Consider the following 27,544-nt stretch of genomic DNA (forward strand, 5'->3'; position numbering starts at 1 on the left):
GTTTACCCTCTTGTTAGTTCTTGTACCAGCTGCTCCATGAAGCAGTCATTTATTTCATCTAGGAACTTTACTTCTCTAGAATGTCCTGATGTAACATTCACCCAGTCAATACTGGGGTATTTGAAATCACCCATTATTACTGTGCTGCTGATTTTGTTAGCTTCCCTAATTTCTCTTAGCATTTCATTGTTTGTTCATTCTGGCCAGGTAGACGGTAATACACCCCCACTGCTTTTTCATTCCCCTTTTCACCTGGAACATTTAATTTTGTTTCCTGCAGAACGTTTATCCTGTTTGACTCAGTGTTCTCTTTAACATATATTGCCACCCTTCCATCAGTTTGATCTGCCCTATCATTTCAATATAATTTATATCCTGGTATTATAGTGTCCCATTGATTATCTTCCTTCCACCAGGTCTTTGAGATGCCAATTATATCTGCCTCTGGCCGGCGTAACTTTACCAACAGAGGTAGGGGGAAGGGTTAGATAGGGCCAGGGGGTGGGTTAGGTAGGGGAAGGGAGGGGAAGGTGCGGGGGGGTAGAAGGAAAGTTCCCTCCGAGGCCGCTCCGATTTTGGAGCGGCCTCGGAGGGAACGGGCAGCGTGTGCAGGGCTCGGCGCCACCCCGACCTACTCCAGCGACCCAAGGCCTCCCAGAGCACCGTCCGAACCTCACCAGCGACACAGGTCCTGTTCCAGCATCCAGAGACCTCTCCCCCCCTGAAACCCGTCTGGCCCGCCCTGAACCGGAAGTGACTGGGAAGAACCGGAGAGAGAGAGAGAGCGACGAAGAACCAGCGCGAGAGTGAAAGTGAGACGCCGTTTGGAGGGATTTGCGCCAAGGGGGAGGAAAAAGAAAAGCTCCACTGAAAAGTCCCCACTGAAAAAAAAAACAAAAAACGGAAGGAAAACCACAGTAAGCAGCACTCCCTCCAACCCTCCCTGGGCACCCAGCCTCCAATTAGGAGACGGGAGCCGCACCTACATAGGTGCCTGGGAGGAAGGGCCAGCAGCTCTTTAAAGCAGTGCACGCTACTGCGGCGCCGCGCGCTGGGCATCGCACACACAAAGGAGCACGACCTAAGGGGCCTGCCCCTTAGTGCGCTCCTTCGTGCATCCACTTCGCGCCCATTTACCTCTGACTCTGGCCACAATTAGTCACCAGAACTACTTGCCCCAAGACTGCTGTCCCTACACTGAAAGCGCTAACCAAAACCTCATACGCCTCAAAACTTGCTGACACAGAAAATAACTCTCATCCACTGCTTCTCTGCAAATGTCTTTTGTGATTGCCTAATGCCTTGCTTTCCCCCATCATCTAGTTTAAAAGCTGCGCTATCTCTTTTTTAAAGGTTAGTGCCAGAAGCTTGGATCCACTCTGGTTATGGTGGAGCCCAACCTTTCAGTAAAGGCTCCCCTTTCCCAAAATGAAGCCCAGTTCCTAACAAATCTAAAAAAACTCGTTACGTTCTCTGTGTCTAGAACTTGATAGTGGGCCCCTGGGTCGTGGTAAGAAGTGACTCCACCCACAGGGAGGAGCCCTGTGGGGACTCACCACATCAGGCGGAGTCTCAGTGATTATGGACAACATAGGTGATCTGCTTGTTACAGGAACTCGGTTGGGTAGTAAACCTTTCCAAGAGCAGCCTCAAGCCTTCCCAGTTCTTGGAGTATCTGGGAGTCTGGTTCAACACCAGGCAGGGCAAGGTCTTTCTTCTGTCCACATGGATACAGAAGTTGATGTACCAGGTGAGTCACTTGGTGAACATGGTATGCCCAACAGTGTGGAGCTATCTCCAAGTTCTCAGTTTGATGGTGGAAACCCTGGAAGTAGTTCCATGGGCGAAGGCATACATGTGTCCTCTTAAGTGCTCATTATTATCACGTTGGAACCCACAGCCTCAAGGCTATTCGGTTCATCTCCTCTTACCGAGGGGAGTCTGCTGTCACCTCCAGTGGTGGTTACAAGAAGCTCATTTGAGTAGGGGTGTGTACTTGTCCTCCCCTATCTGGCTGGTCTTATGACAAATGCGAGTCTCCAGGGCTAGGGAGCCCACTGTCAGGAGCTGATGGCCCAGGGACATTGGACGGACGAAGAGGCCCTCTGGAACATCAATTGCCTGGAAGCCCAGACAGTCAGATTGGTGTGTTTACATTTCAGCCACAGACTCTAGAGCCAGGTGGTCCGCATGATGTTGTATAATGCAACGACGGTGGCCTACATCAATTGCCAGGGAGAAACCATGAGCCAGCAAGTGTCACAGGATACTTGCTGGCTCATGGTTTCTCCTTATGGAGTGGGCGGTGTTAAGCAGTAAATCAGCTTAAAGACGCTGCCCCATGAACACAAAGGTACCATGCCAAATTTAGTAGAAACAAATTTATGTTTATTATTGCATATCAAAAAGCAATTTATTTATTTATTTTATTTTATTTGCTTTTATATACCGAGATTCAGCAAATGCCATCACTTCGATTTACATATAATTTGAAAAAATAAAATAGAGGATACAAGAACACAAAATATAACAAATGAAGTAACAAAATGAGATGTGTATTACAAGATATATATGTCATATATGTTAAGAATAGGAATGTGATTAATGAATGAAGGTGGGTTGAAAAGCAGGAGAGTCATGAGAGGGATGGGTTAAAAAATGTAGTGAAGGAAAAAGTAGAGGGAAAGGGGATAGAATAATGGAAAATTAGGGGATGATATAAATGAAGATGGTAATTGATCTTAAGACATTATAAATGCTTTTTTGAATAGCCAAATTTTTTTTTTTTTAAAGTTTTTGTTGTTTGTTCAAATCTTATTTCTGTGGGTAGAGTGTTCCATAAGGCCGGTCCTGCGATGGAAAAGGCACGGTCCCTTGTAAATTGATGGTGTGCCATTCTTGGTGAAGAAATTAAAAGAAGACCAGTAATTGTTGAGCGTAGGTTTCTAATTCAATCTTTAAAAAGAAATGTGTCTTTCATCCATTCTGTTTTGTTATTATAAAGCGCTTTATGGATCAAAGTTAGTGTTTTATATGTTATTCTGTGAGGGATTGGTAACCAGTGTAGTTGCTGAAGAATCGGAGTGATGTGTTCAGATCTTTTGCAGTTGGAAAGAGATCTGGCTGCTGCATTCTGTAGAAGTTGTAAAGGTTTTATGGTTGAAATTGGAAGACCTAGGAGAATTGCATTGCAGTAATCTAATTTTGAGAATGTTATGGCTTGTAAAGCTGTTCTATAGTCATCAAAGTGCAGAAGAGATTTGATTCATTTTAATATTTGTAGTTTAAAGAATCCTTCTTTTATTGTATTATTAATATGCTTCTTAGTTAATTTCATTATCAATTATGACTCCCAAATCTTTTGTATTAAGGTACCTCTCGGTGAACTACTTTACAGAACTACTCCTGTGTGTCTCCCCGTACATTAGTAAAGTCCTCTTTTTTATAGATAACACAGTCTCAATCCCCAAAGTGCTTGAATCTATGGAAGGATCACGTACCACGTGTCGTGTTAAAACAAGATAAATTGAATCTAAGTTTCCCTGGTCCCCGTTCCACCTTGAGACCCAATTGAGGCCCACGTGCCTGCCGTTCACGTCAATCTTCTGTTAATTCTTTGTCCTGTAAATCTTTCCATCCTCAGGGGGAATTGGAAAACTCCAGTTTCACTGGGCCCCTGAAGTCGAGACGGTATCCTGTGAGAACGAACCTCGTCCATTTGCTCTTTGTGACCTCATGACCCTCCATCATAAGTTTTGAACAGCTCCAAATGCAGTCCAGATGTCTCCAATCTAGGATCAATTTGAGGTTATCATGGCCAGAATTGCAGATAGGCCAAGCAGCAAAGGAGTCTGGGTAAGCCACAGTTTCCATGTTGGTCTCAGACTTAGGCTCACATATATCAGCGGAAGTACATCTACAGATGATCTCAGCTTCCCACATCATAGGAAAAGACAACGTCAGAGCAGACTTTCCAAGCAGGGAGAGTCTGGATCCAGGAGAGTGGGAATTGTCGGCCAAAGCGTTTCAACTGATAGTAGCTCATTGAAGCCTCCCCTCAATTGACCTGCTGGCTGCATCCCACAATGCGAAGGTTCCTTGATTCTTCAGTTGCAGAAGAGATCCATGGTCCCTGGGAGTCGACGCTATCATTCAGATCTGGCTGGAAGATGAGTTGTTATACGCCTTTCCTCCATGGCCCCTACTGGGCAGGGTCATTTGCAGAATCGAGCACCACAGAGGACTAATCCTGCTAGTAGCTCCAGACTGGCCCATGCATCCGTGGTATGTGGAGACTCCTGGTAGAGAACCCCCTGTGCCTCCTACTGCACAGTGACCTGTTACAGCAGGGACCAGTCCTTCACGAGGATCTGACTCGATTCAGTCTTACGGTCTGGCCCTTGAGAGGGCTCACCTGAAGAAGTGGAGATATTCTGCGGCTGTAATTATTACCTTACTCCGCGCTCGGAAGTCCTCCATGTCCCTAGCATATGTGTGGGTCTGGAGAGTATTTGAGGTCTAATGCAAGGAATGTGGTGTCTCCCCTCAGGCAGTCAAAATCCCACTTATTCTGGAATTTTTGCAGGACGGCTAAAGTAAAGAGCATAAGAAATTGCCATGCTGGGTCAGACCAAGGGTCCATCAAGCCCAGCATCCTGTTTCCAACAGAGGCCAAAACCAGGCCACAAGAACCTGGCAATTACCCAAATACTAAGAAAATCCCATGCTACTGATGCAATTAATAGCAGTGGCTATTCCCTAAGTAAAATTGATTAATAGCCATTAATGGACTTCTCCTCCAAGAACTTATCCAAACCTTTTTTGAACCCACCTACACTCACTGCACTAACCACATCCTCTGGCAACAAATTCCAGAGCTTTATTGTGCGTTGAGTGAAAAAGAATTTTCTCCGATTAGTCTTAAATGTGCTACTTGCTAACTTCATGGAATGCCCCCTAGTCCTTCTATGTTAAGAGCCAAACCTTCTAAGGTTTGGCTCTTAACTCCTTGAAGGTGCAGGTAGCAGCTCTCTCTTTTTATAGGGGTGAGGTGAATGGGATCTCCCTGTCCGCTCATCCATCGTGGCTTTTTTTCTGAAGGGAGTAAAGCGTTTGCCAGTTCCCTTGTGGAATCTTAATTTAGTCCTTGAATTTTTGGCAGATCCTTCTTTTCGGCTGCTGCCCAGTCTTTCCTTGCATTTGACTTTGAAAACGGTGTTATTGGTAGCTATATTCTTGGCTCATCGCATCTCTGAACCTCAAGCATTGTCATGCTGGGAGCCCTCCCTCCGGATGACTCCGGGGTGTCAGGCCTTTGCAACACTGGTGCAGAGAAGAAGGTGGATTTAAAAAAGGCAAAGGCTTGGGGGGTTTCATTAGCCAAACCTTGAAAGGACGGTAATGGGCAAAATAATAGCAGAGTAATGGTGAATGAACTGTCTGCATAGTTAGCGAATCCTAGAAAGCACTGGATTGCCTTGAGGCCCACCAGCTGGGGCAAATCCATAATTGCCGACAACTTGGAGGAATTCATTCGAAGACCTTGTGTCGATATGGTATATCCTAGAAATGTAAGCTCTGATGCTCAAATATGCACTTTTTCATCTTGACATATAGGGAATCATTTCTTAGCTGCTGGAATACTGTCTTGATGTGAGAACGTTCTAATCACATGAGAAGATCAACTGAATAGATTGACATGTCCATGAATATGTCATTGACAAAGTTCTGAAAGACCACAGGGGTATTGCACAGACTGAACGACATCATGAGGTACTTGTAGTGACCATCACGAGTTTAAAAGGCAGTTTTTCATTCGTTCTCATATGCATATAAGATTATATGCCCTACAAAGATCCAACTTGGTGAAGATGGTAGCTCCTTGCTGCCAATCAAGCAGTTTCGATATCAAGGGCAGGGGTTATTTGTTTTTTATGGTGATGGCATTCAAACCCCAGTAATCGATTCATAGATGCTGGGACCCATCATTTTGCAAATAAAGAAGAAACCGTCCTGCACAGGGGAAGTGGAAGGCCTAATGAAGCCTTTCTCGAGGCTCTTTCGGACTGTGGTAGCTTGAGTGGTAGGTGGCTTGATAACAGCCAGAGGAAACAAGAGGTAGACTCTGGCTGTTCCTTAAGTGCACTTTTTTTTTTTTTTTTTACAGTGAAAGAAACACAAAACTAATATGGCAGCACACCTTCACTTCAGGAGTCAGAATAAACAATAACTGCTCACCTTACTTCAAGTATTGCACAGTCCTTTAAACATTGGAGGTCCTTTCATGTGGTAGCTCTCTCTTTGCTTCCTGGGCCCCCTCTAATCCCTCTCAGCCCTGCCACCTTAACCCAGGCTAGAGAGAAATCCTCTAGACCAGAATTCCTTGCAGTGTTCCTTAAGGAGGACCATGCCAGATACCTGTGGCCGATCATTTGAAGTGGTTTGAGGGAGTTCCTTATAGACTCCCTCAAATAGATGTACTCAGACATCAGCTGCATCTCAGGGATGGATAGAGGATATGCTGTCCCTCAGGGTGGTGTTTTACTGGGCATTAAATCTTTGGTGCAATCATTCAGCCTTTTTCTTGCTGAAGAAGTCTGCAAAAGATGCATAGGGCATGGGATGCCTGGAAAAACTGGGAGATCCAATAAACAGAGTTGCATAAGGAGATATACTGGATGCAAACAGTTTTGGAAGCATTGATTACCCTAGGAGAGAGGATATCTCCATTTTGCCAATTCATTATCGAACATTCTCACTGCAACCAAGGTAGACCAAACAATATGGGGTTTACAGCCATCAGAAGCACAAAAAATGAAATGCATTCTTCGTGTAGGAGACCCACTATTAATGTCATAAGGCCAGTGGTGTAGTGAATGCCTCTTGTTAATAGTTCTCCGTAGACCAGTGATGGTGAACCCCAGTCTTCGAGTGCCACAAACAGGCCAGGTTTTCAGGATATCTACAATGAATATGCATGTGAGAAATTTGCATGCACTGCCTCCATTGTATGCATATCTATCTCAGGCATAGCCATTGTGGATATCCTGAAAACCTGGCCTCTTTGTGGCACTCGAGGACTGGAGTTCACCATCACTGCCGCAGACCAAACAAATGCAGATAGGGTTTTATAATGGCACCATTCAAATATGGAACTTTTCCACCAAGGCAGCATCAATTAAGTTGCCAACGGCACTGGAGTCCAGAAAAGCCTCAAAGGAGAGATCCCCACTTCCAAAGTCCAACCAGACTGGTTGAATAATTTGTCATTGGGGATGAACGTGAGTAGTGCCTCGGTGGCCTCTCCCATAAACTCTAGGCATGGGAATTTCCTGCCTTCTTTGGACACAAGGAAGCATAATGACCTTTTTCTGCACAGTATTTGCAAAGGGTTCTGCAACCTTCGCTGGTGCTTCTCCAACGATAAACTACATGGGCTCATTCATGGATACGAACAAAGATAGAGATCGGACAGAAGTCATTGGCCTTTGAAAACTGGATATCAGGTGGTCACGTGTCTGGAAACTTCCTGTTCTTGAGATCTCTCTTGAAAGTGGATGTCTATTTTCACACGCAGAAATGAGGTTGTCCAATTTAGCGGGAGTATCATGACCGGCCCATTCATCCTTGTCCAAAAGACCCTGCCAGAACACAGTTATCTGTGCTTCTTCGTTCCAGGAAAGTTCTGATGCCAGGGTGCAGAATTGTACCTCATACTGTCCAATGGTGATGGAGTCCTTCCTCAGATGGAATAACTGGAAGGCTGAAGTTGACACTTGGGCGGGCTTGTCAAAAAGCTTCCTGAAGCGGGTCAGAAACAACTGGAGATTGCAGAGACTGGAATCGTGTCTCTCCCTTGCCAATGATTGATCGGACAGCAGGGATATAATAAAGGTCACTTTTGCCCTCTCAGACACAAATTTGGCTGACTGGAGTTTGAAATGGGATCAAGCACTGGTTGATGAAGCCCCTGAAGGCTTTGGGGTCACCATCATAATAGGGTAGCAGAGGCAGGCAAGAGATGAAACGGCAGCATGACCGACTGTGGCAAAGGTGGGGGCAATGTTGTCATTGCTGTGATCGACTGTAATTTATTTAGCTGCAAATAGGTCTTGCAGATCCCACAGGTAGTCCAGCAGGGGAACATCAGCGGGATCCATGGCCTGAACAAACTTTCATGGGTTTTGGGGGGTGGACCTTCAGTATGCTAACTGACAAGCAAAGGAACCATGCCAAATTGTGAGGTGTAGAAATGGTTGGGCAAGCAAGGTTGAGGCAGGTAGTGTTTGTGCAGAGGTGGAGGTCAGGCAGTGGTCAGGGCTGGCGGCAAACAGGAGCAGAGTTTAGGTCAGGCATGGTCAAAACCAGGAAACAGCAACTGGAACATTTACTAGTGCAAGAACAAGGAGAGGGAACCTGTTGCTCAGGCACCGGCTCAGAGGACTGGGCTTCCCTTTATGTTGCAGCAGTAGTATCAGCCTGCACCACCGAGAAATGGGGATGCTGGGTCTATAAAACTGGTGAGTAACTGCAGGAACTACTCAAATCAGCAGGATACCATGGAGGGGCAGAGCACTGGGAACCATCCCAGCTGACCCCCGACAGATCACAGGAACAGGAGATGTGTGTGTGTGTATATAGTATATATACACACACACACACATTCCATCGCTGTTGTCAATGCCGTCAATGCTGTTGTCAATGCCGTCGTCGATCCCGTCGATGCCGTCGTCGATTACATCAATACCTCCGTCGATGCCATCAGTGCTCTGGCCATGCCATCGATGCCTCCATTGATGCCTTTGCCGATGCCTTCGATGCCGCCTTCAATGCCGCCATCGATACCGTCGATACTACCGAAGCACCTAAATCAATGCCTTCGACTAAACAAAACGCTCCATACTTTGGGTTCTAAACCAGAGCCCCATTCTTGGGCAATAAACAGTGCCAGGAGCAGTGGAGGCACGGTGAAAATCTGTCACCAATTGCCATCCGAGACAGCGAGGGCATCTTCCTCGGCACTGGAGAATGACGGGCCAAGCACCGTGGGAATCATCTTCACTGGTACAATGACCGTCCACCAGCGATGCCATCCAGGACATCGGTGGCATATTACTCGGTGCTGGAGAATGACCGGGCTGAGCGCTGAGAGAAACATTGCTACTGCCACGGTAAACAACTTTGCCGACGCCGTTCTGGTCATCGGTTGCAGTTCCTCAGTGCTGGAGAATGACCGGGCCGAGCTCCGAGGGAAGCAGCCAGCACTGACATGGTCCCACTTTCGGTGCTGGCACTGATTCCTCACCGGTATCAATGTCCATTGAGCCAATTGTGAAGCGGGCCTGGGTACATGAGTCCTGTGCTCCTCTGCACCCGAGGTGCCGAGGCCTTCCCCACTGACACCGGTGCCAGGTACTGAACCACTACAAAATAATGTGGAAGCCTAGCCTGTCTCCTCTGTAGCTGCGCTACCATACCAGCTTACAGGGTGGAGCCGGATGTTTATGTCCCTCAGTCTGTCCTCGATGTCTCCCGAAATCTATTAACACCGGAGCCATCGATATTCACACCATTGTGGCACTGCCTCGTTGCGATACCTACCAACGACAGCCTAAGTCATTGCCGCCAACTCGTCCTTCTGCGCCTCCACCACAAAGGGCGATGGGCACTCTAATCCTGCTTCAGCACCGATCCCATCGAGACCTGGTCACTAAAAAGGATCAGATGTTTTTGGAAGGTTCTAGGACATGTTATCTTCCAAGAACCATATTGGTGTCACATATTGCTATTACCAGCTATGTTTGACACAACACCAAGGGAATCTCTCTGCCAGCAACTTGGGATTGCTTCGAGACGTCCTCCCGTTGCCAGCAACAGGACTCCATACTCGATAATAGTCTGGCTTCCGGATCCTGATTACAGCCTGAAGTCGCAAATACACTAGCTGATCTGCCATGCACAAGGTCCAGCAGACAGTGCCTCAATTGCAAGCCCACCTCGAGACCCGGCGACAGCTCTCTACGTTTTCTTGCACAGCAGAGAGAGATGTGGGAAGGACTTTTACCGCTCCCACTCTTGTGTGAGACCAACTGATATCCAGATCACACCAGCTCTGCCAGTCGGGCAGGTTCCTGGACTTTCAACCTTGCCAGATATCAGAGCAGCCATCCCATTGAGAACCAGGGCTCGGGGTACCGTTCCCCAGACGCAACAAGGCGGAGAATTTTAATCCCGCTATTCCTTCTTTCAACAGAAAGCATTCGATCTCCACCCATCCTGGACCTCAGAAATCTCAACAGATTTCTTCAGAAAGGCAACGCTCCTTCTCAGTAGCCAGTCCAACCCTCTGGAACCAACTACCCTCTCACCTCAGACTGGAACCCTCTCTCCCAACTTTCAAAAAACATCTGAAAACATGGCTGTTCCAGAAAGCCTACCAACTAGCGACCTAACACCTTCAAAGGTTGCGATGTATACAAGTAAGGCATAATAAGCCACAATATATAAAGTTCCCCTCAATTGATTCTTATCTGTTACTATGTATAAATTCTGTCTCTTTGTTCCACTGAATTTCACTGTTAAACTGTTCCTACGCATGTATTAAAGTTACAATCCCCTATTGTTTTAATGTTACTATGTTCCTAATGTTACAATGTAAAAACAGCTTGACCCCGTCACGCTTTTAACCTGTTATTATGTGAACCGATGTGATGTACCCCAACGAATGTCGGTATAAAAAAGCAAATAAATAAATAAATAATAAATTTTTATAAAGGAAATGAAATTTGACTTCTGGGTCATTTTGTAGCATTACATATACCTTTGCAGTTGCTGTGGAACTGCATTCACAGTAAATGCCACAAATTTTCATTTGCATAAACTGGATGCAGTGCTGATATCTTCTTACAGTTTCATTTGCTTGTCAGAATTCATGGTATATGCCACTATTCTGTATATGTGATGATAGAATATGATCACGGTTCATGAGTTATGTACACAACAGGTATTTTCATAATATAATGTTTTAGGAGAATCTTGTCTTTGGAAAACAAAATGAGCATGTACAGTATAAATCCATATAATTGGGCCTTTTCCTTGTTAAGAGCATTTTTTATGTCTAGGTTAGAATGATTGGTTCCTTCACTGTCTTAAATAGAAGTTTTGTCCTGTTCTTGAAGGTCTCCATTTTTCCTGAAGAAAGGCCTTTCTTTTTTGCTTTATTTGAAGTTGGTATCCATACAACACATTTCTGTGGCAGTGTTTGGACATTTAGCGTGTTTGAACTTTCTCCTGTGAAAACTGCTAAGTTTGTTTCTCTTCCCTTAGGTGTTGAACCCGACCAGCGTGTGCCTGTGTATTAGCGATGGCAGCCTTCTTCCAGTTCTGGCTCACTGTCTTGGAGTGGATCAGGTACTATTTTTCATCTTCTTGCATCCTCTTGTTCCCTACATTTTATCATTTTTTAGCTCATGTGAAAGAAAAGGTCTTAGGGACTGATTCAAGCTATCCTTCTGTCTGGATTCCCTATTACATGGAAATTCATCAATTGGATCCAAACTTTAGAAGATGGAGTAAGGGCCTAGCATCTACCCTGCTAAAGACAATCTTGTTCATAGAAACATAAAGGGGTAGATTTTCAAAGGGGTACGCGTGTACGATACGCGCGTACCCCCCGAAAACCTACCCCAAACCCCCCCCCGCATGCGCCGAGCCTATTTTGCATAGGCTCGGCGGCGCGCACAAGCCCCCGGGACGCGTGTAAGTCCCAGGGCTTGCATGGAGGGGGCGTGTCGGGGGAGTGCCGCGAATGACGCAGCGTTTCGGGGTTGGGCTGCGAGTTACGCGGTGTTTCGGGGGCGGACCCGGGGGCTTGGCGCCAGCTTGGGGGCATGGTCGAGGCCTCCGGACCAGCCCCCTCCGGACCAGCGTACTTTTGTTCGCGCCTGGTGCACGAACAAAAGTACGCGCGCGCGTAAATTTATAAAATCTACCCCAAAATGTGACAGTAGATAAGTTTTCGTGAGGTGATGTTTGATCTTTTGCTTTTCTGATTTCTTTCTTTTTCTTTCTTTGTCTTCCTCAGTTTCACCAGGTATTGTTCCCTGTCTTCCTCTTTTTGGGATCTGAACGCTGATCTTTTTGCCTTTATTTTTGCAGCCACCCCCTATGAGAACCAATTTGGTTTCTTTTTCCTTGTACTTTTGTTTACTTTTCTAACATATAAATGTGTTGCCTTTGTAATAGTTCCTTTTAATTTAGCCCACTGTTGTTACCGCCTCGCCCATTTTCTTTTAGTCTTCTAATTCTTCTTCCAGGTAGATCCCCATTTTGTCAAAGTCCATATTTTTGAAATTCAAAACTTGGGTTTTCGTGTGACTTCTTTGTATCTTATTTGCAATATCAAACCATACCGTCTGATGATCACTGCTGCTCAGGTGGGCACCTGTATGGACATTAGCGACATTATCCCCATATGTGAGCACAAGGTCAAGTATCACACCCTCCCTTGTGGGTTCCATTACCATTTGTTTGAGCAGAGCCCATCAATATTTTTTGTATTTGCTGTTTTGGTATTTTATAACATATTTGATCTGTATGATATATTTATACTATTTGTTGTTATACACCTTTAGTGCAGTTTGTAGAAAGACATGAAATCAGTCTAATAAGTAAGACTGGTGCATTGCTATAGATCTTAATTGATCTCTGCCTTTCCCTTCAGTACATTGCAGCTAGGGTTCCTTTGTGTTTATCTCATGTTTTCTTGAATTTCATTACCTTTCTAGTCTCCACCACTTCTCCTGGGAGGCTGTTCCATGCATTTTCCACCCTTTCCATGAAGAAATATTTTCTGATGATGATCCTCCCTGCTTGGAGCTTCATACTATGTCCTCTTGTTCCAGAACATTCTTTCCCCTGAAAAAGGCTTGTTTCTTGTGCATTCAGTTCAGAATATCTGTAATGAGAATGCATGAGACAGATTTGTATACATATTCAATGTGTATATCCTGAAACCTAGACTAGTTGGGTGTGTCTTGAGAAATGAATTGAGAATCGCAACTCTAGGGTATACATGATTAAATCTTGGTGTTCACACTGCATGATTTTGGTAGCCTTTCTCTGGATCATCTTTAACCTATTTATATACTCTTAGAGATACAGCCTCCAGAACTGAATACAATAGTCCAGATGAAATCTCACCATTTCCTAGCATGTAGACAGATGGACTCCGGACTAGTGGGTTTATGCTCCCCTGCCAGCAGATGGAGACGGAGCAAGCTGACGTCATAGTGTATATTCTCCTGCAGTGACACCAGTCTGCCAATATTCTCTGATTCCAGTAGATGGTGGACATGCATCTCCCTATGGGGATTGCTTCAGATTTTGGAAGGAGAATTTAACATAGAAAAAGAAAAGCCCTGCTCTCCTGCAGTGATACCAAATGGTCCCTTCCCCAGTTCAGAATTCCTGAGGTGATTTCCGTGGTCCCTCAGATGTGTGCCTTGGTCCCAATGTGGACTTAGCTGATTGTACAGCTTAAAAGCAGCGGGTGCAAGAGGCCGAGTGCGACAGTGATGGCACATACCCTCTCCCCCCAAAGCAGGAGACTATCTCTGTACTCAGCTGGTAAGATCTGAGCTCAGGTAAGTTTAAAAAAAAAGTTTGTAAGACAGAGACAGGATAGAGGGGTTTACAGGACTTCCTCCAGTCTCTGTGCTTGACGCGCCATTCCAACGTTCGTTCCTGCTCCCTTGGGGGTTAGGTAAATTGGGCAGCCTGGCGGGTTGAGCAGTCCTGGTGGGCTAGGCCCTGCAGTTAGGCTTTTTGACTGTGTGCTCATGGTAGGCCACGGCAGTGTTTTTGCGCACTTCTGTGAGTGCCTTACTGTCCTCTACAGGATGTCGGTGTGGCATTGCGTCAGCTCTGTGCATGCATTGTTTAGGCACGCCTTTTGCGTGTGCAAATTTCTAAGCGCTGATAGTGCACCCAGGCCTTGTCGCATAGTTTGTGCATGTCTTTTTTGTGGTGCTTACTTTTGGGGCGCATACATTTTGTGCGCTTGAAAGTTTTTCAGTGTGAGCTAGCTGGAAGCACATTCTCTGTCGCTTGTGCACTGATGTTGTCGGTGAGCAAGAAACCTAAGCTCCTTTCTCTTTGTGTTGCCTGTCATATTTGGGCATCTAACCTGTGTCAGTACTGTTTAGATGTTCAGGGAGAGTTGGCTTCCTCTGATTTCACTAAGCCAGGATCCCAGCCTGATGATGGTCTGGTTAAGGACCTGTCTGGAGGTACGCTGGCCCTTGGACTTCCCTGACTGATTCCTCCAAAGGAGATGTCAGCTCAGTGGGCCCCGCTCCAGTTCCTACTGGGTTTGACTTGGACCCGGCTGCCTTTTCTTGGGTAGAATATTTTCAAGGCTTGTAATCCTTTCTTCAGGCGCCGCCCTCAGCTTCGACCAATCCTGTCAGGTCGGATGCCTCGGTTTACTGCGGGTATTCCCAATGAGAACCTGGATGGCACTGATGATGAGGCAGATCCTGACTCCCTGGAAGATGGGGAAATCCGTCCGGGACTGGAACCATATCGGAACATGTTGCAGTTCTTTCATAGAGATGAGCTGCCGGCCCTGATTTCCCAGACCTTGAAGATGCTGGGTGTTCCCGGTAAAGATTCCATTTTTGATCTGAAGAAGAATCCCATTTTGGTTTCTTTGCGTAAAGCCTCTTGCTTTTTCCCTGTTATGGACGCCATTCAAGAATTGATTGATCTTGAATGGGGCGCTCCAGAGGCAAATTTCAAAGGGAGTTGGACATTGGCAGGACTGTACCCCCCTGGATCCAGTGTTGAGAAAGCGTTTGCTTTTACTGTAAAACATTTTTATTAAACCGAAACAGTTGGATAAACAGAAAATAGATCAGAGACATATTATTTCTTATATATCCCCGATCATCAAACACAATTCAGGAGTGTACACCTTCTCCCCCTCCCCGCCCTCCAGATAAACAAATCCCTCCCCTCAGAGCTACCCCTCCCATCCCAAAAAGTTACCCCCTCCCCACAACCAACATAAACACATCCTCCATCAACAGTAGTGCAGAGAGTCTAGCAAATAGTCCACGAGCAGGAAGTTCATGAGTCACCAATCTCTAAAGTGGATGTTCTGGTCTGCGCCATCTCTAAGCAGACGACTGTCTCTGTGGAAGTAGGAGCGGCCTTGAAGGATATGCGTAATAGGAGGATTGAGGCCATCTTTAAGCAGGCCTTTGAAGCAGTGGCGATGACTTTACAGATAGCTTCCTGTTGTGCCCTAGTGGCTCAGTTTTGTCCGCTTCTCTCTCAGGAAGTTGATAATTCTGGACTTAATTCCAGAGCAGTTATGGAACCTGCTGCCGCCTTTTTAGCAGATGTGAGCTGCAATTTGGTCCGCATCTCGGCTGGAGGAGTGGCTTCGGTGATAGTGGCCAGGTGTCAACTCTGGCTGCGAAATTGATTGGCTGACATGACCTTCAAAGCTAATTTTATGAAAATGCCTTTTAAAGGCTTGCTCTTGTTTGGGAGTGAGTTGGAGAAATTGACCAGTAAGTGGGACGAATCTCCAGTTCCTCGGTTGCTGGAGGATAAAAAGCAGTTGCGGCGCCCCTGATATATGAGTGGTCGTCACAGGAGTTCCAAGTGTTTTCGTCCCTCCAGATAGTTGACCTTTCAGAGGACTCGGCCTTTCGTCAGGTCTTAGTCCTTTCATTCCAGACAGCCCAAGAGTGGAGCGGGCTCAGGTAGCGTATCCTCCCAAGCTTCCCAATGAAGGTCTGCCAACCCACCTTCGGGAATAAGAGCTAGAGGGACACCTCTCTCTCTTTTATCAGAAGGGGGTCGAGATCACATCGGATCAGTGGGTCCTGGAGGTAATACGAAAAAAATAGGTGCTGGAATTTCACAGTATTTCTAGGGATGTGTTCATGGTGCTCCTTGCCACTCCCTGCAGAAGAAGCAGGCAATGGAATCTATGCTCTTAAGGTTTCTCAGACTGAGGGCTATGGTTCCAGTACCTACATCTCAGGAAAGTATGGACGATATTCCAGTCAAAAGGTCTATGCGGTGGAAGTACATCTACTGCTTATTTTGTAAAACACGTCTTGGAATGCTGCATACTGCGGCGGTAGACCAGGAGAAGTGGTAGTGGTAGCCATACATGGCAGTGGAGTTATTTTTTTTTAAGCCTCTGTCATGATAGTTAGGTCCTCATTGTGATAACTCCATAGAAGACCGGTTGAACTGGGGAGAATGGTCTTGTAACCATGGTATGCTATGCACTATGGGGTGAATGGCCTTTTCGAGAACCAGGAACGTGATGTCTTGGTATGCAGGGATCCCATGTGTAGGCAAATAGGTTGTGTGGTGAGTGAAACCTCTCCTGGTAGTGGCTCGCCGTGAATGGAAGAGAGAAGCAGCAGTGTGGGTACTGGCTCAGTGGGAAGTCGTAGGTGCTCTACCAATCTCTTCAGAATAAAATTCCCACCTGCACCAGAGTCGACTAGTGCTTGAGTGGCAAATTCGAGAGACCCAGAGATGATGGAGACAGGAAGGGTCAGTGGAGGAGATGGAGCAGTCAGACCTAGGAAGAATCCTCCAGCGGATCCTAAGTCTGCATGTTTCCCGGACAGATAGGGCAGGTTTGCACTGCATGGCTGATCTTCCCGCAATATATGTAGAGGCCCATCTTTTTGCGATAGGCCTCTCTTTGGCAGTCAAGTGACTACGGCCTAGTTGCATAGGTTCGTCTTCCTCTTCAGAATTAGGTAAAGACCGGACTGGAGCTGACGGTAGGGGCCGAGAGCGGGTTCCTCCGGATATGTGCTTCTTAAGAGGTTTCACCTCAACAGAACGTTCGCGTATACAGTGATCAATACACCCAGCAAGGTCCATGAGTGAGATTAAAGTGTCCGGCAATTCCCATGCAGCAAGTTCATCTTTTATACGGGAGATGAGGCCTCATAGAAATATAGCTCTATAGTTCAGAAGACAGTGTCTTGAATTCGATCACCTAGTCTGGGAGTGGCTTGGTTCCTTGTTGAAGGTTCAGGAGTGCAGAACCGGCAATGGACTGGCGAGTGGGGTGATCAAACACTGACTTGAAGAGAGCCAGAAACCCAGGCAAGTCATTAAGGACTGGATCATTGCATTCCCAAAGGGGGGAAGCTCAGGCCAAGGCTTTCCCATCCAACAAGGACAAAATGTACGTTGTCTTGGACGCAGCATTGGGGAAGTATGCCGGTTGTAAGAGGAAATGCATGCAGCACTGATTTAGAAAGCCCCTACACAACAGGGAATCTCCTGAGAAATGAGTAGGGGCTGGTAAAGGAACTGTAGTATGCCCAGTAACCACCGGGGGTGATGTATTCACATCAGAAGTAGTGGAATTACTCAGTCTGAAGTTCAGCTGGTTAAAGGCGGTAGCCAAGGTATCAAGAGACCTCTGTTGCTCCATAATCCGTTGGGCCAGGCCAGGAATGGCCTGTAAGGCTGAGAGCTGAGCCGAGTCCATGGAGTTAGCAATCCTTTACGTTCTGTGTGTTAGAACTAGATAGTGGGCCCTTAGGCCATGGCAAGAGCTGACTCCACCCACAGGGAGGAGCCCTTTGGGGACTCACCATGACAGGCGGGGTCTCAGCAGTGATGGACATCAAAGGCGATAGTTTTATTGTACAGCAAAGGTAACCCGAGAAGCGGGTTAATAGACTCAGTCCAGAGTAGAAGACCTGCAAGCTGGTCTCTCCGTTAGTGGCCCACAGCTTGCGCAGGTTGTCTCTGGTAGTGGTCCACAGTGCGGGGTAGGCCGGAGGCCGGTGCTGGAATTATACAAGGCAGTATGGATCCGGTAGTGGTCCACAGCGCGGGGTAACCTGGGCAGTACTTCCTCTTGATGGAATTTGTGCAGGCTGTCTCCGGTAGTGGTCCACAGTGTGGGGTAGGCCGGAGGCTGGTGGTAAAGGTTGGCACAAGACAGTGTGGATCCGGTAGTGGTACGCAGAGCGGGATAACCTGAGAATCCACACAACGAAGGAAGAGGAAGGTGTAGAGCAGATCCAGTACTCACTCCGAACTGAAGTAGCAAGCTGTAGAGGTAGGCTCTGTGGAGACCCGAGGTACAGGAGCACTGAATGGTCGTCCGTGGAATCTGTGTAGAGACTCACTGGAACGGAGAAGTGAGGCAAGTAGAGATGGCTCTCCGAGAAGCGGATAGCCCTGAGTGCGACAAGGTCCCCAAGGAGCGGGTACCAAGATCACTCAGACAGGAACGTAGGAACAGCAAAGCGAAGTCCCAGAATGGCGGAATTGAGTAGAACGGAATCCTTGCTAACTCGTAGGTAGGATGGCCTGATGAGATTATATACACGTAGGCAGTGACATCATGTGGTGGGGACGCCCCCGAGGTTCACGCCATGACGTGCTTAAGAAGGGGCCAGAGTGCACGCGTGCCCTAGGTCACTCCAGACGTAAGATGGCTGCTGGGAGCGCCAACACCATCCTGGGAATGCCATGGAGGTCGGCATGCAGAAGCAGAGGCGGCTATTCTCCCCAAACTCGGAGCTACAGGGCAAAAAGAGGTGAGCAGCAAAGGTCACAGCCGTCTGCGACCAACAGGTGCAACACCCTCTGCCTGTCTTCTTACCTGTTCATCTTGGCTTTAATGTTTTTTTTTACAAATAGACTTATCAGATTAGCATGTTTGCGATTTTCACTGCTATCTTTAATTTTTTTTTTTTTTTTTTTGTGGGGGTGAAAGTCCATTTTAATCAGCTTCTGTAAACCAATGCTGCCACCACCCCCCATTTAGTTTAAATTTATGTCAGTGTATGATCTCAACTGTTCAAATAGTCTCTAGGTTCCTGTTTCAGACAGATGCAGGCCCATCTATATGGTATAATCTTGTGTTCTTCAATGTATTGCCCCAGCCTCCAAAACATTTTTCTTTACTTCAGTTCTTCAGCCATGTTTTGAAATTTTGGCATGACATTGCTTATTCTCCTCCTTACTGTACATAGGTAATACCTCTGAAAATACTACTGTTCTTGCCTGTTGCTTAAGATTATCCTCTCATTTCTTAAACTACTCCATCGCTATACTGACTTTACTTCTAGCCAGGGCATTTGCACCCAAGTGAACTATGATGTCAGTTTCACTTTTCCTCTCTTCTTCACCAACAAGCCTTACAATGAGGTTTCTGTCCCAGCTAATCTAGGGTACCAGTAGGTATTTGATCCTCTTGTCTCTCTGCAAGTCGTCAGCTCCCAAGACCGTTCCTCTGATGATCGAGTCTTCTACCAGGACTGTGCTCCTCTTGTGGGACTATGTGCGACTATGCTTGCATTCACATTTATGGTGGGTTTCCTTTTTTTTAATTCTGTGTCCATTTCAGATACCTGTGGGCATATTTTCTACTGCTAATGCTATGAAGGCATCCTGTAATAGTAACATATGGAGATGCGCTTCTGACTTGCAGGTGTTATCCTACCAGCAGAGCTGGCTGTAGGGTAAATGGTGCTCCCACCACTGCCACCACCACAACCTAGCCCTGGTGAAGAATACCAGCTTCACTTGTATCATCTCCCATACACACACACACACACACACACACACATACACATACTCTCTTAGGGCATTTTTCCCTCAGGGAAAATTCCTCTACGATTCACTAAGCTATGATACTTAGTACCGCGGCTTAGTGAATCACATGGGATTTTTTCCCACGGTAAAATAATACCAGGAAAAATACCACAGATGCCCTGCTAACAGCATGCAATGTCCCAACAGCCCAGGGCCACTATTTTTTAAAGGATCGAGAGACCTGAATATTTCCCCCTCCTCCAGTTGTGTGAAAACCCCAAAGAGTCTTGAGAGACTGCCTGACTTACCCTCTCCACTGCCCCTTAAGGTAGCCAAGTATAAAAAAAAAATTAAAATCCAAAATTGGTGAACCTTGTTCAGCCCCCCTTGCAGCCTCCCCCATCCATGCGACTGTTCCCCCCCCTGAGCCCTCTATGCCTTACCTTGATATCCCTGGTGGTGTAGTGTGAAGAAAGAAAGAAAAAAGAGGAGTGCAAAAATTGTAATCGTCCTTGTGCTTGAATGAACAATGTACTTACAAATTAATGATACTTTCCATTTTTATTTGGAGGAATTCCTGAATCTTAAAATCGTTCATATTTTACAGATCAAACTGTCCCTCGACACGGACACCGTCTTTCGCCAGAAAGGCTGTGTCGGGAGGGACAAAAGGGCAGTGGCTCGTCCACTGTTACAAATGCATTCAATAAATGTCAGGAATGACGCAGCCTCCCGACGCAGCCTTTCTGGCGAAACACGGTGTCCCTGTCGGGGGACACTTTGATCTGTAAAATATGAACGGTATTAATATTCAGGAGTTCCTCCAAATAAAAATGAAAAGTATCATTAATTTGTAAGTACATTTTTCATCCAGGCACAAGGACGATTACAATTTTTGCACTGTTCATTATTCTTTATTGTGTACGGAGTGTGTGATTTGCCTCCCGGGGTAGTAGCGAACCAAAGTGCCCCCTAAGAGTCCAGGCTCAGCACTGCCATTTTAAAAATGTCTCCAATCGGCCATATATGAGCAAACATCACTAGCATTATTTTTAAAATGTCTTTGCTGAGCTCGGAGTTTTCCTGGACAGTCCATCTGCATTTCCATGTTCGCTTACTTTCCCGAATGGCAAAATTGTACATTTGTAAAGACAAGACCAGCATAGCAGCTTCCCATTTTCTCCTGAGACTCTCTTCAGCCAGAGGAATGAATTGTGATCTGTGATAACAGTAAAATTTCATCCACAGATATACGGCTGCAGCCTTTTAAGGACCCTACACCAAGGCCAAGCACTGTTTTTCAGTAGTAGCATAGGCTACCACTGTGTCTAGGAATTTACAACTTAGGTAGACAATAGGATGCTCCTTTCCTTTACTGTCCAATTGACTTAGTATAGCTCCAATACCATAAGCTGAGGCGTTAGCTGTACCACAAATGTCTCCAGTACTGGAGAAGTAGCCAACACAGACTTTGGAGTTTGAAAGGCTACTTCACATTCTGATAACCAGGAAATTCTTCTAAGTATGAAAGAAGAGTAGAATCTGGAGGTTATCGTATTTGATGATCTTGAGTTGGCCAAACAGAAAGATGCTTAGGTGCATAGGGAGAGAAATGGTCAGCAGAAAAAAGGAGATGATGTTGCTCATGTATAAGTCCCTGTTGAGTCCTCAATTGGAATATTGTATATAGTTTTTCCCTGTATACTTTGGACACTATAAGCTGCCTGCCTCCTATCCAAGGCTGATTAACATCAGCAGGATCAGTCTTCCTGTACAGGAAAGTTTGCAAACTTGCTTAAGGTAGAAGCACATCTCCAGGGACAGTTCTTGAAATGCCCGTGTGCTTTCTGTGAGCTTTCCTCTTTGACATCTCACCCAGTTCTTCTCAGGTACCTCATGTAAGTAAAATATTTTCTCAATATCATAAATAGCTATCAATATCACCTTTGGTATCATCAAACTGGGGGAAGACATCGTGGCCTGGCTGGGCTATATAGCCAGTCTCTGTCTCTCCAGAGGTGATGAACTGGAGTGTTTGATGTGAGCCTTCTCCAACTCCATCTTTAGTTTCTTCAGCTGGAATTGCTTGTTCCTCTCTTGCTGATGATCTCCTTACTTTTGATTCTTTGACCACAGGAAGTAAAAGAAGGAAGCAAATGCTGACCTAAGGTAGTCCTGTGGCATTCATTCAGAAGTGCTGGCTTTATGGCCTATTTGTTAAAGGAGTGTGGGGTAGCAGATGTTGAAGTCTTAGTGGATTTTGGTGTCCTATGGGTATATAAATTATTCTGCTTTATATTAAGATATTGTATTTGTATTTGGTTAAATACAAGAAATAGCAACGAAAGTAGGAAATGATGTGGGTAGGCCTAACGTGAACATGACTATATAAGATGAACAGAAACCTGGGGTGGGTGGGACTGAAAATGGCTTAGCAAAAAGCTTGGGCTTTTAAACCCTTTCTCCCCCTCTCCCAGATTGTGCAGCCTGCCATACAAACTGTAAGCACTTGTGTCTAATAGGCTAAGCTGAGCACACCACTTTATGATTATTGACAGTCATGCACTATTTATATACAGATAGCTTTTAGAAACATAGAAACATAGAAATGACGGCAGAAGAAGACCAAATGGCTGGAAATGGCCACTAAAAGTGGCTTAGCACAAACCTTGGGCATGCATCAGCATTGTTTTAGCATTTTTTATTTGATTTAATTAGAGGCACATATTCCAAAAGCCACAAAATTTATGCTATTTTCTTTACTGGCTACCACTTTTTCTTTTTTAGCAGCATTTTGTAGTTATGATTAAAACATCAAGGTTCTGCAAGAGTAGCCTCCCAGCTAAGGTCATTTATCTGCCCTGACTAGAGCCAAGGCTACAGACTGTCTGTTCACCTTATATTCTTCCATTGAACTGAACATAAGAACATAAGAAATTGCCATGCTGGGTCAGACCAAGGGTCCATCAAGCCCAGCATCCTGCTTCCAACAGAGGCCAAACCAGGCCACAAGAATCTGGCAATTACCCAAACACTAAAAAGATCCCATGCTACTGATGCAATTAATAGCAGTGGCCTGGAGCGGCGGCTGTCAGCGGGTTTGACAGCCGACGCTCAATTTTGCCGGCTTCAGTTCTCGAGCCCGCTGACAGCCACGGGCTCGGAAACCGGACGCCGGCAAAATTGAGCGTCCGGTTTTCGGCCCGACAGCCGCGGGCCGAATTCAAAATTTTTTTTTTTTTTTTTTTACTCTTTTATACTTTTGGGGACCTCCGACTTAATATCGCTATGATATTAAGTCGGAGGGTGCACAGAAAAGCAGTTTTTACTGCTTTTCTGTGCACTTCCCTGGCGCCGGAAGAAATTAGCGCCGACCTTTGGGCGGCGCTAATTTCTTAGAGTAAAATGTGCGGCTTGGCTGCACATTTAACTTACTGGATCGCTCAGGAATACCTAATAGGGCCATCAACATGCATTTGCATGTTGAGGGCGCTATTAGGTGCCGCGGGTGGGCCGCGTGTTTTCCTCCCCTTACTGAATAAGGGGTAAGGGAAAACACGCGTCCAGAGCAGGGTGACAGTGCGCTCCGACGGAGCACACTTTACTGGATCGACCTGTAAGTAAACTTGATTAATAGCAATTAATGGACTTCTCCTCCAAGACTTCGCCTCCAAGAACTTATCCAAACCTTTTTTGAACCCAGCTACACTAACTGCACTAATCACATCCTCTGTAACAAATTCCAGAGCTTTATCATTTTGGTTGCCCTTCTCTGTTCCTTCTTCATCGCAATTATATCTTTTTTGAGATGAAGCAACCAGAATTATACACAGTATTTAAGGTGTGGTCTCACCATGGAGCGAGATAGAGGCATTGTGACATTTTCCGTTTTATTAACCATTTCCTTCCTAATAATTCCTAACATTCTGTTTGCTTTTTTGACTGCTGCAGCACACTGAGCTGACGATTTTAAAGTATTATCCACTATGATGCCTAGATCTCTTTCCTGGATGGTAGCTCCTAATATGGAACCTAACATCGTGTAACTACAGCAAGGGTTATTTTTCCCTATATGCATCACCTTGCACTTGTCCACATTAAATTTCATCTGCCATTTGGATGCCCAATCTTCCAGTCTTGCAAGGTCCTCCTGTAATGTATCACAGTCCGCTTGTGATTTAACTACTCTGAATAATTTTGTATCATCCGCAAATTTGATAACCTCACTCGTCATATTCCTTTCCAGATCATTTATATATATATTGAAAAGCACCGATCCAAGTACAGATTCCTGAGGCACTCCACTGTTTACTCTTTTCCACTGAGAAAATTGACCATGTAATCCTACTCTCTGTTTCCTGTCTTTTAACCAGTTTGTAATCCATGAAAGGACATCGCCTCCTATCCCATGACTTTTTAGTTTTCTTAGAAGCCTCTCATGAGGGACTTTGTCAAACGCCTTCTGAAAATCCAAAAATACTACATCTGCCAGTTCACTTTTATCCACGTGTTTATTAACCCCTTCAAAAAAATGTTTAAGCAGTATGGTTATTAATTATTGTGTATAGTGCTCTGAATTCTATCCTGTAATCAGTTGGTGCTTTCCAAAGGGCCATTGTAATAAGACATGAGTAAAAATTACATGATGAACTTCTGCAGATATTTTCTTTACACATGCACTAGGAAATGTCTTAACTCTCAATGTAAACTAATGGTTTACTAATGCATCAGGAGTTAAAAATGTTCACTAATCTATTAATGTGAATACAAAAATATGTGCACAAAGGCTTAACATGCACAAAAACAGTTTATGTACACAAACCATGTTTTCTCTGCAGAAAATGTTCTATGTACACATCCTATTTTTATCATAGAAAACACGATTTATGTGCAGAAAACCTAATTTGGCACATCACAATTCCTATGCACAAATCCTGTCTTCTGCTTATAAAGCATGATTTGTGCATAAATTGGGGTTTTCTGCAAATAATTGCCTAGTACAGGAACACCACACCGTGAACTTCAGGTTCAGCTCCACAGGCTAACATTGGCCACAGTATCTTTACTCCACCTCTATCAGGCGTTACATTTTTAGCATTAAGGAAACATGGATTAAGCCTACACACCTCTCCGCATTAGGGGGAAATAGCTAATTCCATCATTAACATGGGATTTGCATGGAGGAGCATTAATTTGTTTGGTCATGCAAACATGTAACGGTGTGCACATTTTTTGTATGCAAAACTCTCCATTAAATTGATGGTGAAGTTCTTTGTGCAAAAATATGCACATGACTGCTCACTAGCATAGGCATGCAGCCCCAAAGTAATTGATGTAATAAAACATCTCCGCACAGTATGAAATGGGAAAGTCAGAGGAATTACAGTAAAGAATGGATAGTCGCTAGAGTGGGAAGAAATACAATCCAGAGCACTGTTGAAAGGTGAGTAAAATCGGATGAAAATATGAAAGTGAAAGGAAGACACCTTCCTGTGTTTTGTGAAGTTTATTTGGTTCTGTAGCGTATAGCACCATGTGGTACCTCAGAAAGCATTGTCTACATCTTTTTGTACATTGTGCTATCTTTGGAAATACCCAACATCTTTGATTAATATTTCAATGTTCCCTTTAGGTTTTTACTGTGGAAATCTCATCGGTGTCCCACGGCCTGATGGAAAAGGTAAGTGGTGATATTTGTTTATTAATGGAAAGCTGCTCAGCGAGCGCCTCTTAAGTATAGCAAAAAAGCCTGGTGAGTTTATTCATAAACAGTTTCAGGTGAGGCTACAGTAAAACATACTAAGGGGATGAATTAACACAAGTTTGAAACTTGTGAGCAACAGCAGCAATCGTCAAAGCTTCGTGCATCTTTCATATACATTCATATTTAACCTTTTTAATGTTTATCTAAAGTGGAGAGCAGGGCTGGGTGCTAGGGGTGCTTCCCCCCTTCCCCTTGGTTGTACCCTTCCCCCACACACAATTACAAATTGTTCATTTATAGTAATGGATCTTACATGAAAAAGGACAAAGTACAGTCTTCTGAGGTAAAAATATTGCTTGCAACAAGTATATAATATTTACACACGCTGCTGTGGTGCCAACCAGAAAACCCTGTAAAGAAAACACTTGGGACCCATATGTAATGCTTGTTAGTTGTAGGCTTAACTCCAGAAAGTCATGCAGAAAATGAATTACAATTACAATATAGTAAATTCCTGTACCAAAACATCACTAAATGCTAGCACTCAAACAGTAACAATCCTACCTATGGAAAGACAACACTGCAAATATTACACCAGGCCCTAAAACACCAATACACCTCTGGTTAGGAAAACAGAACAAGCCAAGCTGCTATTGATCCCTATACATACTGGGCCAGATTTTAGTATCTACACCCGATTTTATAACATGCGCGTGCAGCCGCGCGCATGTAATAAAATCCGGGGTTGGCACGCACAAGGGAGTGCACACTTGTGCACCTTGCGCATGCCGAGCCCTAGGGGAGCCCCAATGGCTTTCCCCATTCCCTCCACTCCCCCCCACCTTCCCCTCCCTTCCCCTATCTAACCTGCCCCCCAGCCCTACCTAAATCCACCCCCCCTACCTTTGTTGTCTTAGAAACGCCTGCCTCTGGCAAGCGAAACTTGCCCGTGCCGGCCGCCGTGCCGGAGGCCTCGGACCTGCCCCTGGATTGCCCCTGTACTGGCGCCCCACCCACGCCCCGCCCATTTTTTCAAGCCCAGGGACATACGCCTGTCCTGTGGCTTGCGCGCGTTGCTGAGCCTATGCAAAATAGGCTTGGCGCGCACAGGAGGGTTTTAAAAGGGTTACACGCATATATTACGTGCGTAACCCTTTTAAAATCTGCCCCAAACTGCATGCTAGTAGGATACCTTACCTTAGTAACATGTGCAGAGCACAGACTCTCAGCAAATACAGGATAAAGAGACCATAAAACAAAACAGAAACATGCAGACAAAATGTGAACTGGAAATTGCAACAATGTAAAATAGAAACATCACCATTCCTCATATAAAATCAAACAAAATCAGACTAATAAAAGAATGTTTCCAAACAGATGACAAAATAACATTCATTTTTAAATCATTAAAAACATAAAAATTTGCCAGACACCAATAAAATATTTCAGTACTGCAGACACATCAAAAAATGTTCAATAATTAAAACTAATAAGGATAAAAAGTGACCTGCTTTCTATACTCTTAACTTGTGATTTCCAGATGTCCTGAGATTGTCATGGATTAGCAGGGGAGGGGAGGGAAGGAGTGGTTGGGGGTAATGTTGTGCACTAACTTTCTCTTCTTGCTCTTTCTCCCCCCACCCCCACGCATGCTGTTTCTGTCACGCTCACACAGGCTTTCCTTCATAGACATACATGCATGCTCTCACACCCTCAGAGACACATTCTCACTTATTTGTTTTAAATCACACATAGGGACACTTCCACTCACTCCCCCCCCCCCCAAAGCACTTGTAGCAGCAACAGCCTCCTCTTTCAGCCCCCATGGCCCGAAATAAAGAGGAAGAGTCCTGAGGGCCATGGGAGCTGCCGAAGCTCTGCCTCCTCCTGCTCTTGTTTGCTTGGGGCCCCTCTGATTTTCCTGCTCTCTACTGGGGAGGGAGCAAGGTGATGGCAACTGCTGCTTTTCCTCCTGGCTCCTGCCCTTGGCGGTGGGCCTGGCTGCTTCTCCTCCATCTCACTGCATGTTGGGCTGCTGCTAGGCCTCCTGCTCCTCATCTCTGTGTGGGCCCACTATGCTACTTCCTCTTCTTGACTCCAGCAAGGATAGGAAAGAGGAAGTACCATCTTTGTGCCACCCCTCAAACAGTGGTGTTCTAGGCAGCCGCCTAGTGCTTCCACAGACACTGGTCAGATAACTTAATAAATTGTATTTATTAAGTTATCAAAGATATC

The 27,544-nt window shown here is 45.4% G+C and overlaps 1 protein-coding gene across 7 annotated transcripts in view; it reads left to right on the top strand.

Annotated features, from left to right (window-relative positions):
* The window catches only part of PRMT7 (protein arginine methyltransferase 7), a 323,317-nt gene that overhangs the window by 100,726 nt on the left and 195,047 nt on the right, over window positions 1-27,544 (top strand). For all 7 annotated transcript variants that reach the window (XR_003857729.1, XM_029608658.1, XM_029608659.1 and 4 more), the window contains 2 exons: window positions 11,326-11,409; window positions 25,238-25,285. Coding sequence is in view for 6 of the 7 variants with exons in the window: in XM_029608658.1 (XP_029464518.1) it covers window positions 11,326-11,409; window positions 25,238-25,285 (132 nt within the window). In the remaining variant the exon portion in view is untranslated. The remainder of the gene's footprint in view (window positions 1-11,325; window positions 11,410-25,237; window positions 25,286-27,544) is intronic.

The sequence above is a fragment of the Rhinatrema bivittatum genome, chromosome 7, assembly GCF_901001135.1.
Source record: "Rhinatrema bivittatum chromosome 7, aRhiBiv1.1, whole genome shotgun sequence".
NCBI lineage: Eukaryota > Metazoa > Chordata > Amphibia > Gymnophiona > Rhinatrematidae > Rhinatrema > Rhinatrema bivittatum.